At 42.7% G+C, this 15,592-nt stretch overlaps 1 protein-coding gene across 1 annotated transcript in view; it reads right to left on the minus strand.

Annotated features, from left to right (window-relative positions):
* The window catches only part of SV2C (synaptic vesicle glycoprotein 2C), a 257,009-nt gene that overhangs the window by 7,175 nt on the left and 234,242 nt on the right, over window positions 1–15,592 (minus strand). The window contains exon 12 of the mRNA XM_006167780.3: window positions 15,375–15,534. Coding sequence (XP_006167842.1) covers window positions 15,375–15,534 — 160 coding nt within the window. The remainder of the gene's footprint in view (window positions 1–15,374; window positions 15,535–15,592) is intronic.

Below are 15,592 nucleotides of genomic sequence, written 5' to 3' on the forward strand. Positions count from 1 at the left end.
CGACTACGTGGGAGTCCAGCGACATAGCCATTATGCTAACTGCTGGTTCCCAATTTTACCTTCTTTATTAAGAGACTAGTACGATCAAGAACCACTAAAAAGGGTGATTTAATATTTTCTCTTTTTTCTTTAAATTATTTATTTATTTATTTATTATTATTATATCTATTTTTAAGTTAGCTGAAGAGAAAATGTGCCCACCAGAGAGAGAGAGAGAGAGAGAGAGAGAGAGAGAAAATTCACCAGGTCCAGGACAAAGTGCAGGTGGCCATGTGGGAATCCAAGTGCCTTAATCATGACACCACCTGCTGGTCTCAGGACAAATATTTTCAAATGAACTTGTTTAAGCTGTGCGGTGAGCATCAAATAAGATATGAACAGAAATATACCATCACCACCTCTCCCAGTCCCATGGAGATGATGCCATGAGGCTTCATTGTCATCTTTGCTGTTCTTTTTTCGTAATTAATAAACATTTTTGAGATGCTTTAGGTTTACAAAAAAAACTTGAAAAACACAGAGAGGTCATATATACTCTGTTTTCCCTATTTACTCCTTGCATCGATGGGGTACATTTGTTATAACTGATGAGCCAATATTGATACACCACCATGAACGAAGTTTACGTCTGGTTTACTGAGGTTTCATTCTTGTTGTTGTACACTCTATGGGTTTTGACAAACGTAGAATGACCTAAATCCCTCATTACAGTAGCATGCAGAATGACAGTTTCACTACCCTAAAAATCCCCTGTTCATCCTTTCCTCCCCCGATCCTTGGCAACCACTGATCTTTTCACTGTCTCCATAGTTTGCCTTTTCAGAATGTCATATTCTTTCGTACAGTGGGTAGCTTTTCCAGACTGGCTTCTTTACCTTTAAAGTTATATTTATTTCCTGGAGTCTAGAGTCATAAACTACCAAATACATCTTATTTGATAAGCTGTATCCTCCTGGGGAAAATGGCTGGCATGTATGTTGCTGACAAGAGAAAGGAAAACATTCTTCTGTCATGAAGTCTCCCAATGCTGAAACTGCAGAATGACCCGTGTAGGATTTCCCTCTGGATTAAAATAACCACATTGCCCCAATCTATGGACCTCTGATGGAAATGAGGCTGGGGGCATAAAATTCAGGCAGCTATCTTCTGTGTTACTGAAACTGGAACCAAAGAACGGAGGACTTTCTGAGGAAAGACGGATGCCTCAGGATCATCTGGTGTCCGCAACTTTTAAAAAGATGATCAAATCCTCACTTCCTACGAATCTTCATTTTCATTACCAAGCAGAGGCCATTAAAAAAAAAGTAGATGATCAAATCCTCACTTCCTAAGAATCTTCATTTTCATTACCAAGCAGAGGCCATTCTTTGGATGAAAGTCTGGCATGACTACAGAGCACACAGCCTCCTCGAATTAGTGCTGGCATTCAGGAAAACGTGACTGTCCCTTCCTTGGATGAGGAAACTATTTCTTCACATATTTGCAGCTGGGGGGGGGGAGGCATGGTATTCAATGTGGTGGAGCCACAGATGTACTGGTAAAATTATTCACGAAGTGACTCTCCCTTGGAGTTATCTATTTATAAAGTGAATAAACTTTTAGTTCATTTACTCCCTGTTCTTCCTTGAAACAAGGGTATTAACTTCTGCAGAGACATAAAGTGCAAGTCACCTTGTGCTCAATCCTTTAAGGGTACGGAGCTCAAAACTTGCTGAGCTCCAACTTGCTATCTTCTCAATAACAGGATGAGTTACTGCATTCTTTTTCAGACCAAATATGATTTTGTCCTTCTAACCAACCACCACTAAAGTAAGAAAATGAAGTGACAGACTAACTTTCGGTAAGCTTCATCCCGTGGTGCTCATCTCTCCAATCAGAATCTTTCGCTCTCAATTCATGTTCAATCTATTTATTTAACTTTTATTTATTCATTATTATTTCTTTAAGGTTTCTGCTATAGGGTATGCGCACTTGTTGGAGAGAGACAGAGAGAGGGAAAGTGAGAGATCACCTCCCAGAGGGGATGGCCATGCCACAGTCGCTTCATCTCCATTCTTCTGGGATTTGGAGCACTCATGCATATGTGCCCAGTGTGATTTTTTAAGCCACCAGGTCTGGGACTAGAACACAGTTCCTTAACTACCACGCTACGTCTTGGTTCCTATTCATTATTTTTTTTAATAAACAAGAGTAGACGGTGGTGCAGTGGCAATGCAATTGCACCCACACGAAATGGTCCCAGGATGGAGTCCTCGGGCTTCCTCCTGCACACTTCATTTGTGTATGCCCATGATCCAGGCTAGCTGAGTCTGGGCATGCACTGTGGCATGAGGACCCAGCTGGGGGTACTCTTTCTCTGTCTCTCTCTCTCATGGGAAGAAAATAAATAAATGAACTTAAAATTTAAATAAACATGTATATATTTACACATATACTATAGGTAGAAAGATGATGAATTTTATATATGCTTATATATGTATTTTATATATTTATTATATTTTAATATATTATTCACATATTTATTTTTATCTCTATATTAAATATGTATATGCTTATATAAACATATTTATAGTCTGTATATTATATACAAAATATATATATAGAGAGAGATTATGTATTTTTAAAAATTTTCTACAGGGTGCATGTGCTTGCTGGAAAGACACAGAGAGAGAGAAGAGAAGGAGAGAAACACCCCCCGCCCCCCAGGGGGATGAACCCATGCCATCTCTCCTCTCCTCTCCTCTCCTCTCCTCTCCTCTCCTCTCCTCTCCTGTCCTGTCCTGTCCTGTCCTGTCCTCTCTAGACTTTGGACATGCATGTTCTTCAAGCCACTGGGTCTGGGATGTTGGTTCAGTTTGTCATGTGGGATCTAGCCACCTTAACCACCATGCCACCTGGCTGGCCCAGAAAACACATTTTGACAAGGTCGTCTTGACATTTTGTAATCCTACTGCCCCACCCTCCCAGTTAGCTAGGACCAAAGGCACATACGATGCCTGGCCCATTTAGTTTGGATGGGGAATCAAACCTGAGCCTGCCAGGAGGCCTCAGCCATCATACAGTGGTGCACTACTGCTCGTGCCACTGCAGCTGGGCCTTATTTAACTTTACGAAGCATAACTTCTTTCTCCAACTAGTACCCTGCAACTACAGTAGCCTTGTTCTCTATCCGGTTAAGGCGGCTCTACTCCCTGCACCATGAACTCCTTGTCTGAGTGAGTTGTACGCTATGGTGTTTGGAGCTGGTTGGCTTGTTTAGCATTTAGATTCGGCTGATGGGGGACATGGCTATCAGAGGGCCCCCTTGCTGCAGCTGGATGATGGCTCTTTCTGCAGGGCCTTCACGATTTAGCAAGGTCTAGTTTATTTATATAGTTTTGTGTTTTAACTGGTGGCTGGGAAAGGAAATCACTGCTGGTTCCATTTCGGATAGAATGAGGACAGTTTTGTCCTCACATCCAGCCTCTTTTTTTCTGACTTTAGTGCAGAACATGACATGTTTTGTTTTGTTTTGTTTTGGAGGATCCTGGGAAGAAGGGACACTGAATAATGGTGGCACTAAGGCAGTGCCTGGCACATGGCAGGCATCATGTGAGTATCAGCCATTGTTTTAAACATTGGTTAAGTGTCTGCCCAACTGATGAAATTCTTAGGAAAACAAATTAAATACTTTAAAAGGCTTGGTGCAAAGTCAGACTCAACTCATGGAACTTACCCTTTAAAGGGCAAAATCTGAGCATTCCCTTTGTCTAATCGAAATTTTTGGAAAGAAGCTTTTTCTGTAGAACTCAGTTACATCATTGGTAGAAGTTATGAAAGGAATACTCAGGACTCGGCATGGGGCAGTCTGGAAGGTGCAGTCAATCCGTAAATCAGGAATACACTGTGACCTAAGATTCATCTGGAAGCTGGTTAGTTGAAACACAGAATGAATTTCACTTGTATCACAGAATCACTATTATAAATGATGGCCAGATTCCCAGGTTAACCAAAAAGTGCTATTTTAACACTGAATTCATCTGGGCCATCAGACTACAGTGCTAAGAGTACTAGAAGCCCCTGATTAAATAGGCCGATTTGTCCTTACTACACTCACAATCTACATATTCTCCTATGCATTTATTTACTGAATAATCATGCTTAGAGTTATCTTTTATGTGCCAAGCACTGCAGTAGGCACCTAGGACCCCAAAATTACTAAGATGAAGCTCCCATTTGCACTGAGACAGATGAGAAGAGATCACAGTAACACACATACCAAGTGCAATGTTAAAGATACCCCCGAGCATTATGGGCACATGAGGACAGGAAGTGACCTCAGACTTGGGGGCACGGCTGAGGGAAAGTGCCCAGAAGCACTGGCTGAGAATAGGACTGGTCTCGAAGGAATAGCAGGAGCTTGCCAGGGAAGGGCACTGTGTGGTGAGGGGTGCTTTCTGACTCTCACAACACTCTCGTACCTCCCTAACTCAGTTGGTGGTACTCGCCCAGTTCTACCTCAGACACCCTCAAAGCCTTCTTAAGTGCCAAGTGATCTACCCCCGCCATTCCCCAAACAAACCTCCCACTTCCCAGGCAGCTGTTCTCACCCAGGTTAGGATAGCAATCTGATCGAACTAAGGCACATTGATAAAGTAATACATAACCATGCCCTTACTCAGTGGCACTCAAGCACGGGTGCATTAGAACCACTGGGAGGGGGGTAAGCAGGTGGTGTGGTGGTGAAGGCGCTGGGCACTCCTACATGGCCAACCATGGTTTGGGTCCTGGACCTGGTTGCTTGCTTGCTCACTTCTTTCCCTCTCTCTTTGATGAGCGCATGTGCCCTATAGAAAAAAAAAAAAAAAAAAAGGTATGTATATGTCTCTCTCTCTGTCTGTATATAGTAATGACAGTGATGTGGTGATATCAATGCTGAACCCCACACCACATCCTCAGGTATTTTTAGATGGTTAGCTGATTTGAAACCATATCCAAACTGAGAACTCTGCTATTTTCCTAAAGATGTGTGCATTTCAAATTGATTTGGGTTTACTAAAGAAAATTACAAAAGCAGAACATCCATCCCACCATTCCAACAAATGGTTTTCATTTCTGAATCCCCTTTAGTGAGTTTCCAATCATATAAATCATAATAAATCAAAGGATTTATAAAATAGTTCTTTGTGCTTTCTTGTTTTTCAATCTTTCACATAACTCTTATTCATGCTTTAAAACAAAATGATTTGTTTGGCACATAACCATGATTTCTGTAACCATACTGTCAGCTGTGTGGAAGGTTTCCAAATCTGGGGTAACAGAAATGATCCTACAATTGACACCTCAACATACATGACTTCCTTTGCTTGGACATGTTCAGTAGGGACCATCGGGCAGGGCAGTGTCACCCGGCCAAGGGGAAAAGTTTACGATGTGATGTGGGGGAGACAGAGGCAGCAAGGTGTGCTGCACCCATGGAGGAGGAAAGATGGAATGAACCCAAAGCCTTTTCCTTCCCTCCTCTTTTTCACACTGATCCTGCCGATGTTGCTCTTCCTTGTTAATGGTTCTCACCTAACCTGAATCATTTCCTTCTCTTCCAACGCCTACTCAGCTGCCTTAACTAAGACTTCCCTCCAGGCCACCCATCCCACTCCCCTCCTAAGGACTGCTACCAATCGTGGGCATCTCCTCATCAGCCTCGTATAGGTCCACACCATCTGGAGGGTGGGCCTGGGTATCTTTGTAGTTGTGCAGCACGACCCCTTCTCAGGACTGCACATGGAGGCCTGTGATATGTAATAAGTGAAAGACTGAATTTAAAACTTCCTGGTATCTTCCAAATATGTTGAAGGTAGATTTTTTTAAAAATTAGGGTTTTTGCCATAGGGTGCATGTACTTGCCAGTAAGAGACTAAGAAAGGGGCCAGCAGGTGGCAAGGTAGTTAAAGGTGCCAGACTCCCACATGGTCGACTGTAGTTCAAGTGCCAGACCTGGTGGCTTAGATTCTCACTTTCTCTTTCTCTCTCTGGCCCTCTGTGGTCAAAATTTAAACAAACGAACAAACAAATAAATAAATAAAGTTAAATAAAATAATTTTTTTTAAAGGAGACTGAAAGAGACACAGAAAGGAAAAGTGAGAAATCACTTTTTGGGATGTGTGGGGGGGATGCCATGCCACAATCCCTTCTCCTCCCTTCTCTTCTCAGGATTTTGGGCATGCACATGCTCCTGAGATGATTTGGGGGAATCTAACTGAAGTCAACCACATGGGAATCCAGCACCTTAACTGCTATGCCACCTGCTGCTCCCCAGTTGAAAGTAGATTTTAACAGGTAACTTGGGTTATGTCTGTTTATTGATGCCAGACTATCACCTTGTCTTTTCAGAGGAACAAAAATAATTTCAGATTCTTAAGTAAGAAAGACTGAATTCAATCGCTTACTGATCTTCAGAGAAAGAGAAAATTTGTCTAGGCAGTTTGGGGGGCATATATCCTCCTTTCTGAGGACACAGTGGCACCCACACCATGGTGGGCAGGGCCCTTCTTACTCACACAGAAGTGGAGGACTTACTTATGAGTGTGGGTGGAGAGGAATCCCGGAGTCTTAGGGAGCCTTCTACCTTGTCCACACAACCACCAAGGGGCTTCCTATTGCTCATTCCTGTGGAACTCAAGTAGTCATGGACACAAATAATGCTGGCGTTTGTGTCTTAACTTTTATTTGATAAACCCAGCTAGGAAGTGGGGGCCTGGGATAGGATGCATAATGGTAGCATGACAAGCATCTGGAGGTGACTGGGAGCTCATGTGAGGCCAAGGGTCATGAACATGGCTGTGTTTCCAAGAACCAAGCAAACCTCTTATAAACAGACTTGCAGACTTGACCCCAGACCTACAGGGAAAGGACATAGCTATGTCTGTGCTGAAGTAGCACTGCTGTCAGACATCTGGGTTCAAGGTTAAAGTGATCCAGGGCAAGTTACTTCCTCTCTCTGTGCCTCATTTTCTTCTGCTGGAAATGGGATAAGACTACCTTCTCAGGAGGGTTGGAGTGAGGATTAAAGAAGGCTAAATGAGAGCTTCTGAAATCTCAGCACAGTGCCTGCCCCACCTTCATTTCACAGATGAGGAAACCAAGACCTCGAAAGGATGAAGTGCTTATCCAAGTTACCCAGATGTTTCCCGGCAGCCTCAGCATCTGACTTAAGGTTTTGTGACTCTTAGATCACTGCTCTTTCCTCCACGGTGTTGAAGAATAGAGGGAGAAAAAAAGACATGTGTCTAGAGCAGACAATCTGTGTGAGGGAGGGGGAAGTGGCTGCTCAAGGATCCGGAGTCCCAGGCTGTGATGGCAGCAGTGGAAGAGGGACACAGAAGGGAAGCAGAGGGAACCAAGGACCAGCACTCCCTCCCTCACAACTGACCCAAATGGCTTATTGTGGAGGGGAAAGCTAGACCCATACAGGAAGGAAAACTAGTCCACAACTAACTGAATTTTAAGGAAGCATCATTCATTCATTCATTCACATGGAGTTATGGTAACAAGTAAGCAAGACAAAATCCTGTCCCCAAAGAGCTCGCATTTGAGTGGGCGACAGTAAACGAAAAACATACAATCTAACATTCTATTACCATATGGTCTGAGTGGTAATTAGCTTTAAAAATATTTCAGAATAAACAATATAATAGACAAATTATCTCGTGTATACCATAGAATTTAAAACACGTTAGTCAGGAATCAGCAGGCCAGAGGTGCTTACTGAGCACTTTAAGTATCGTTTTAGCAAACTGCATGAGAAGGTTTGTTAATGAACCTGGAGATGACTTTTCATTGGTGATCTGAGTGGTGTTCAGGAGAGGCAGTTGATTGGAAAGAATGCTGTGGCTTTAGCCTGCTGGATATACAAACATCCTCGTGCCTAGGAACCTCCAATTGGTGGAATGGTACTGTGGGGCTAGACTGGATTCTAGAGCCCACTTCCCTGTACCCATACGTAATGGAGTTCTCCGCTGCCTGACAAGCTCAGCAAGCCCACAAGTCTGGTGATCCAGCCGTTGGCGTATCACTGTGTCCATGAACAAGCTTGGCTTATTCAGTACTCAAGAGCAGGAAGAGACCAGCCTAGAGCTCAATTACAGGTTACTTGACTCTTGCGCCTATTTCCACTTTTGGCAGGATTTACTTCCATTGTAATACACCATCCAGAGACAAGTTTTAGGTGAAGGGGGCATATACTTCCTACCCTCTCACCCTCCACTTCTACCAGAGGCAAAAAGAATCTGACATTTGCTGAATAGTCAAAGTGTGAACATGCATAATATAATAATAAAGCATATAAAGTAAGGTAATATATAAATATAATAAAATATTAACATATATACATAAAACAAAAGCACATATAGTCATGTGCTACATAACCATGTTTCAATCAGTGACAGATCACACATACGATGGTGGTCTCATAAAATTATATTGTATGGGACCAGCAGATGGCGTGGTGGTTGAGGTGCTGGACTCCCACATGGCTGGCTACAGCCGGACCTGGTGGCTTGAAAATCACTCTGGATGTAGGGCCCCGAATCTCAAGAGCAGAATGGAAGAGGAGGGATTGCATCATGTCCATCCTCCTGAGGGATGATTCCTCATTCTCTCTTTCTGTGTCTCTCTCTGGTGAGTGCATAGCCAAAACCTAAAAAAAAAAAAAAAGAAAAAAGAAAAATTAAAAAGATTATACTCTATGGCCTAGATATGAGGTATATCACTCAGGTTTGTGTAAGTACACTATACAATATTCTCACAACAAAACTGTCTAATGTTGCATTCCTCAGTAAGTATCCCTGGCATTATAGGGATGTATGACCACATGAGGACATATTCAAAATGTTCATGGAAAATGTACACGATGAAAAAAAGCTGTGAATGGATTTCAAATTTTTTTGCACTACAATAAACTTGTACTTTAATTCCATTTTTTCCATGAACTTTTTAAAGCAGTCACCTATAATATAATGATGAAGCATATAAAGAAAAATAAAGTAGGGAGGGAAAGAAACAAAGGTGGAGGATATTATATAGATTAATTAGGGGAGCTGAAAGATTCCTTCATACAAAAATCTTCAAAAAATAATTACAATTAAAAAAAGAATATTTAATTTTATTTATCATCATCATTATTATTTTAAAGTTTGCTATAGGGCATGTGTATTCACCAGAGAGAGAGAGAGAGAGAGAGAGAGAGAGAGAGAGAGAAAGCAAGCTGTCAGGTCTGGGACTTGGAATTGCGGTCAGCCATGTGGGAGTCCAGTGCCTTAACCAACATGCCACCTGTCAGCCCAATAAGTAAGATCTTTATCTTATGATCATAGATGTAGGATGAATTCAAGAAAAAAAGGAATGAAACTAATATTATGGAATACCAGATGATGGTGGCAAAGAGAATTCTAGAGCTAGAAAAGACCCGAGCTACCATTTATTTCAGTCTCCTCACTTTATCTCAAACAGAGGCACACCTATGCCGAGTTCGTGTCTCCCTGAGGTCACACAGCTGGTCAGAAAGACAGCCAAGATTACAGACCTTCAGCACAGGGAGGAAATGAGAGAACTTTTCTGTCTAAACAGGACCAGTCCTAAGGGGAGGGGCTTAGGGTGGGTAATTCTGGGCAGATGTTTTGATTTTAGTTCATCAAGGAAGACAACAATCCAACAGGGCTGGGTGACAGCAGCAGCTGCCCAGGACTAGCAGGGAACAGCAGGTGTGAATGATCAGGGGTTTACTTTTAAATCCTTTCTGAGGTCATGTCTGAAACTGCACATTCATAAAACAGGAAGAAAGAAGGAGGCCAGCAGCCAGAGAAAGACAGGCAGAGCTGTGGGAAGAACACCGGTGAGACAGACCTGCTGGCCTGAGAGAGCCGGTGAAGAGTAGGAGGCTGGCAGGGGGAGCCTGGCTGGCATCACTCACAAGGTATGGGGTTCTTGGCCTGAAACTCCACAAAGGAGGGGTAAAAAATGGCCACAAGCCTGCAAACACAGAAAGTGGGAGTAGTGGAACTCCGCCACAACCACATGGTGGCAGCAGAAAGTCGCCACCCTCAGGCAGAACACAAAGGCCAGGACCCACAAGCAAGAGCCGAAACACATGGCTTACACATTTCTGACTTCTGAGAGGTTTATAACTTTGACAAACAATGGGGAAAAAAGAAGAGAGGTGATGGATGGGAAGAGTGAGCTATGGATAAATCCAGTCCATCCTATCGTAACATATTCTTTACTTCCTGAAGATTCCAAGAGATGAGGGAACATTTATTTTTTTCCAGTTAAGGTATTGGGTCCAGAGGGGCAGGACTCTGACCAGCTCCGAATGAACCCCCCAAATGGAATATACCTCCTGTGGCAACTCCCAGCCCTATTTGCAAGAGGGTTGAAAGTAACTTGGCTGGAGGCAGGGCCTAGGGGTAGAGAAATGATGAAAAGAGGAAACTTCCCTGGGCCAATGTATTAGGCAAGTGGATTTCTGGAAAACTGGGAAATTATTTTATCTCTGGCACATGTCACATTTATATATTGCATCTATTAGAAGAATTTCATAGCATATCAGTTGTTCATTATCTCTGTTACATAAAAACGGCTCCCTGCTGTTTTTGACACAAAGATGTCATTGTATCTAGGGCTGGTGTAGGAACTGTCAAAATACCATATTCAATGATACCCCAAACTTCAAAGGTCTGTCATTTTGTTCTGCTCTTCATTTCTTCCCTCATAATACTTTCCAAAGACACCTTGTCTTTCCAGCCTCATAATCAAGGACAAATACCTAGTTGCACCACTTGTTTTTCCATCTTCTCACTTCACTTCACTGATCCCTACAGAACTCCAAGTATTCCTTACTCCTTCAGGGCTGCGGCAAGAAATAAAAGCCAGAGGGGGAGAGGTACTTCATAGGCCAGTACATGTTTCAGTCAGTGTGGCAGATGCTAGGAAATTTCGGGACACTGGGAAAATGGCATTGGCAAGAGTCCCAAACTGTTACTACAGTTGGGAAGATGGTGGAGAAACAAGATGGAAGTGGTTGGCCATGGTGGCACCATGAACTGAGAGGCACCTTCCTGTGGCACAACTTCTTCTATAGTTAAAAGTTCTGACATCTCACCTCGACCTGAGGCCAGTTCTGGCTTTGAGCCAGACTTAGTCCAGTGAATATTATTGAGGACTAACTGTAAGTGACCACTCCCTTACTCTTTGTTATGGTGTTGACAGTGGTTTGGCCTCCCCTCTCCCAAATTTCATGTTTTAGAATTTGGCGTTGGGAGGTGGTGAGGCCTGGTGGGTGGTGACTGGATCACGGCGATTGCCTCAGGGAGGCAGCACTCCTGCGAATAGATTGATGATGTCTCTTGAGACTCAGTGAGGTTTAGCTGTTGTGAGAATGGGGTAATTTTTGCAAGAGCAGTTTGCTATAAAAGAGCAAGAGCTGCCTGTAGCTTGTATTCTCTTTGCATACTCCCGCCATCTTTTATGCTTCCATTGGCCATGCTGGAGGTTCACCTGGCTACCAGAATTGTGAATTTTGCAAATTAATCTTCATCTAGGTGTTTCTGTCAATGCAAAAACTAAGCCATTCTATTACATTAATCTAGGTGTTTCTGTCAATGCAAAAACTAAGACATTGTTCTAAGCATGAAGTTCATAAGCACTCTAATATGCAAAGCCTTCCCTCAGTGTTCAGTCCTGTTTTCGCAGATCACAATAGCTCATTACTCTGATCACTTGTTTACTGATTGGCTTTTTGTTTTCTAATTGCCTGGCCTGAATCTCCAGCCCATTGCACCCATGTCTCCTTGCCTGGTATCCGAACCTGCTGTCTGTTCTTTCGTATTCCAGATCTATGGTGTCTCTGGATCTTCTTATCTGGATGGATTAACCCCCAAACTTGATTTCCAGATTTCTCAAACATATTCTTTTTTTTTTTTTTTAGAATTCTTTATTTAGTTTTATTTGTCGTCATTATTATTATCCAATTTGAGCAGAGAGAGAGGGGTAGCGAGAAAGCAAGCCACCAGGTCAGGTATTTGAACCGCAGTTGGTCATGTGGGAGTCCCGCACTTTTACTTACCACATCACCTGCTGGCCCCTCAAATATATTATTCTTACGTGAGCCTTTGTTTTCAGTTTCCTCAAGCCTGAACTATTTCAGGCTTTTCTAACCTATTGTCTCATCTTGGCATCTTGTCACTAGTTAAGTTCCAGGAGAGCTTTGACAAACAAGGTACAAAAGAACAAAGGGATGGTTGGTGGGTTTCTCTGTGTCTCTCTTTTTTCCTTCATGTATGAGAGAGAAAGAAATGCCTTTGACAGGGTCTCACCATGTCATGGTCCTCCCCAGCTACCTGCCTTAACGAGCAAGCCACAGAGCAAGTCCTTGAACTGCTTGCTTGCTTGCTTGCTTGCTTTCTTTCTTTCTTTCTTTCTTTCTTTCTTTCTTTCTTTCTTTCTTTGTTTCTTTCTTTCTTTCTAAAAATTATTTCATTTTGGAACCAGCAGTTAGCGTAATGGCTATGTCGCTGGACTCCCACGTAGTCGACCGTGGTTCGCGTCCCGGACCCGGTGGCTTAAAGCTCACACTGGGCGCGTGTGCGTGTGTGCCCAAGATCTCGAGAGGAGAATGGAGGAGAAGGGATTGCAGTGTGGCCATCCCCCCTGGGGAGTGATTTCTTGTTTTCTCTCTGTCGGGCGAGTGCACGTGCCCTATAGCAAAAACCTCTCCAAAAAAAATTATTTAATTTTATTTATTCATTCATTTATTTTAATTTGACCAGACATACACACACACACACAGAAAGGGAAAGTGAGAAAGCAAGCCACCAGGTCCAGGACTCGAACTGTGGTTGACCATGTGGGAGTGTCCAATGTTTTAACCACCACAACACCTTCTGGCCCCTTGAACTGCTTTCTTCATTTGATTTCTAGGACGTAACTGGCATCTGTGCTTATACTTTTTAAAAAAAGAATTATTCATTTAATCTTATTTTTTACTTATTTATTTTCAATTTGAACAGAGAGAGACAGAGAAAGGGAAAATAAGAAACCTTGCTGCTAGGTCTAGGAATCAAACCACAGTTGGCCATGTGGGAGTCTAGTGCCTTAACCATCATGCCACCCACCAGATATTTAATAGCATCTCAAACTTAATATGAGAAACACTGAGCTTCTGATTCTTCCTCCTTAACTTTATCCCATAATCTTCCCCGTTTCAATAAATGGCAATTCTTTTTTTTTTAAGTTGCTCAGGTAAAAATCCTTGGAGTCGCTGGATTACCTTTTCCCAACTCGCACCTCACATTGAATCTTTCAGCAATGCTCATTGGTCTTTGGCATATTTTCACAATCTAAACACTACCACCTCCACTGGTCCCATGATCTCTTGCTACAATCATTCCAATGGCCTCCTAACTGGTCTTCCATCAGATCCCCTGTGGTTTATTTTTTAATGCAAAAGCTGGTTCTACTTATAGGTATAAGCCAGATCATGTCACTCTTCTGCCTAAACCTTCCGATGGATTTCATTTTACTCAGCATAAAAACTAAAGCCCTTTTCGTGTCTACTCTGAAACCCTTGGCTCTTACCCTCCACTGTGCTCTTTCTGTTTCAGCCTGACCAGCTCCTTTGCCTCTCCTCCCACTGGTTTCTCACACTCTGACCTCAGGGCCTTTGCACTGGCTATTGCCTCTGCTATGAATGCTCTCTTCCCAAGTATCCACCTAGGTCTTTGCTCAAATAGCATATTTATAGTCACATCACTTTAGACCACTCTAGTCACAATTACAACTCTCCTTTAGTCAGCATTCGCTGCCTCCCTATGTAGCTGCCAGAAAGGTGTCAGAGAAAGACAACCTCCCACAAGAAGGCTTAAATGAGATTCACACTCTCAAAACAATATGAAAAAGGGAACCAGCAGTTAGCGTAATGGCTATGTCGCTGGACTCCCATGTAGTCGACCGCGGTTCGTGTCCCGGACCCGGTGGCTTAAAACTCACGCCGGGCGCATGTGCGTGCGTGCCCAAGATCCCGAGAGGAGAATGGAGGAGAAGGGATTGCGGCGTGACCATTCCCCCTGGGGGGTGATTTCTCGCTTTCTGTCTCTATGTCTCTCTCTGTCTGTCTGGCGAGCGCACGCGCCCTACAGTGAAAATCTCTCCAAAAAAAAAAAAAAAAAAAAACCTGCAGAATTCTAATCTTGTTTTTGGCAACAACCACATCCCAAGGCCCCTGGCATCCACCCCAGGACCCTTTCACTAGAGACAGAGAATTAATATTTGTTGAGTGAATGAAGGAGATGCTGTACATAGATTTTATGGTTTCTTTCAGAGCTTAAGTACTTAACAGAATGTTCAATGAGGGTCTAAATAAAAATATTTGGTAAGAAGACATCCAGGGTTCTTGAGCATCACATGTTCTATGGGAAATAGATATAGGGTACCTATAGGGTTTCTGTAAGTTTATTAATAGATATTCTTGAAGAAGAGATATAATTAGATCCTGCATGCATAGAGAATGTATCACGCTGAGGCCAGTAAACTAAAGGAACAAGCCTAGAAGAGAGATTTGGGATCAGTTGCAAATTGGTATCTCAAATGTTTCAGCATAGTCTCAGAATAAAACCCTCACCCTTCATTTCAAAGTCCAGAGAATACTGAGGATAAATTTTGCCTTCTTTTATTTCATGTACAACTCGTATTTGTCACCATGAAAGCCCAATGTGCATGTCCCATTGTATAATGGGCTTCTATTCTTATAATTACTCAGTTGCTGAAGCTCTCTCTACCCTAAAACCCTACCTTCTGACTCTTTCTGTGATATGAGACCCAAATCTCTGTGTTTTCATTTTAGAACTAGGTGAATGATTTTTCTCTAATAGAACTTTTTAAAATTAGAACTAAAAATATGTTGGGCTTTCCTCCAATACACCAGGAAGGTCAAGAGATACGTTCTAGAGACCTCTCTGTGGTTGTGTAATGCACAGCTCCTGCAGACACCTGCAAATGCAAGGTAATGGCCCTCTCAGGACTGATTAGCCTCTCAAAATGTGGGCCAAGATAGACTATTAAATCCTAATCCTTACTGCTTCATTACAGCTTCCTCATATTGTTAGCCAACAAATCAGTCATGGGCACAATTAAATTCTTTCACTGGTTTCACTGCCCTATTAATTCCTGCTAGGAGCTATATTCCCCTTCATTTTCTTTTTAAAAGATTTCAGTGGAACCTACAACTTCATAAGCCAGATATTTTGTATTCCACTTTCTTGGGAAGGTGACTGGCTTATTTTCTGATTTTTCAGTGGTTCCGTGGGGCTTTGAATGCCTCTTTCTAGAGGCCCATTTCAACCTACCTCCGGTCTGTGGGGTAGAGTTCCACAGTGACCACATCAAGAGAGTTCCAGGCCGAGATGGTCAATCCATTGTACAGACACAACATGCCTATCATCATGGATTCGCTGGTGCCAAACCAAAGGAAGAAACAGCTGATCCCCGAAAGCACCATAGAGCCACCTGCCAACAAATGCAGACAACAGGCTGGAATATTTCCCATCATCTTAGATTAAGGGCC

The sequence above is a fragment of the Tupaia chinensis genome, unplaced genomic scaffold, assembly GCF_000334495.1.
Source record: "Tupaia chinensis unplaced genomic scaffold, TupChi_1.0 Scaffold145093_1, whole genome shotgun sequence".
Classification (NCBI taxonomy): Eukaryota; Metazoa; Chordata; class Mammalia; order Scandentia; family Tupaiidae; genus Tupaia; species Tupaia belangeri.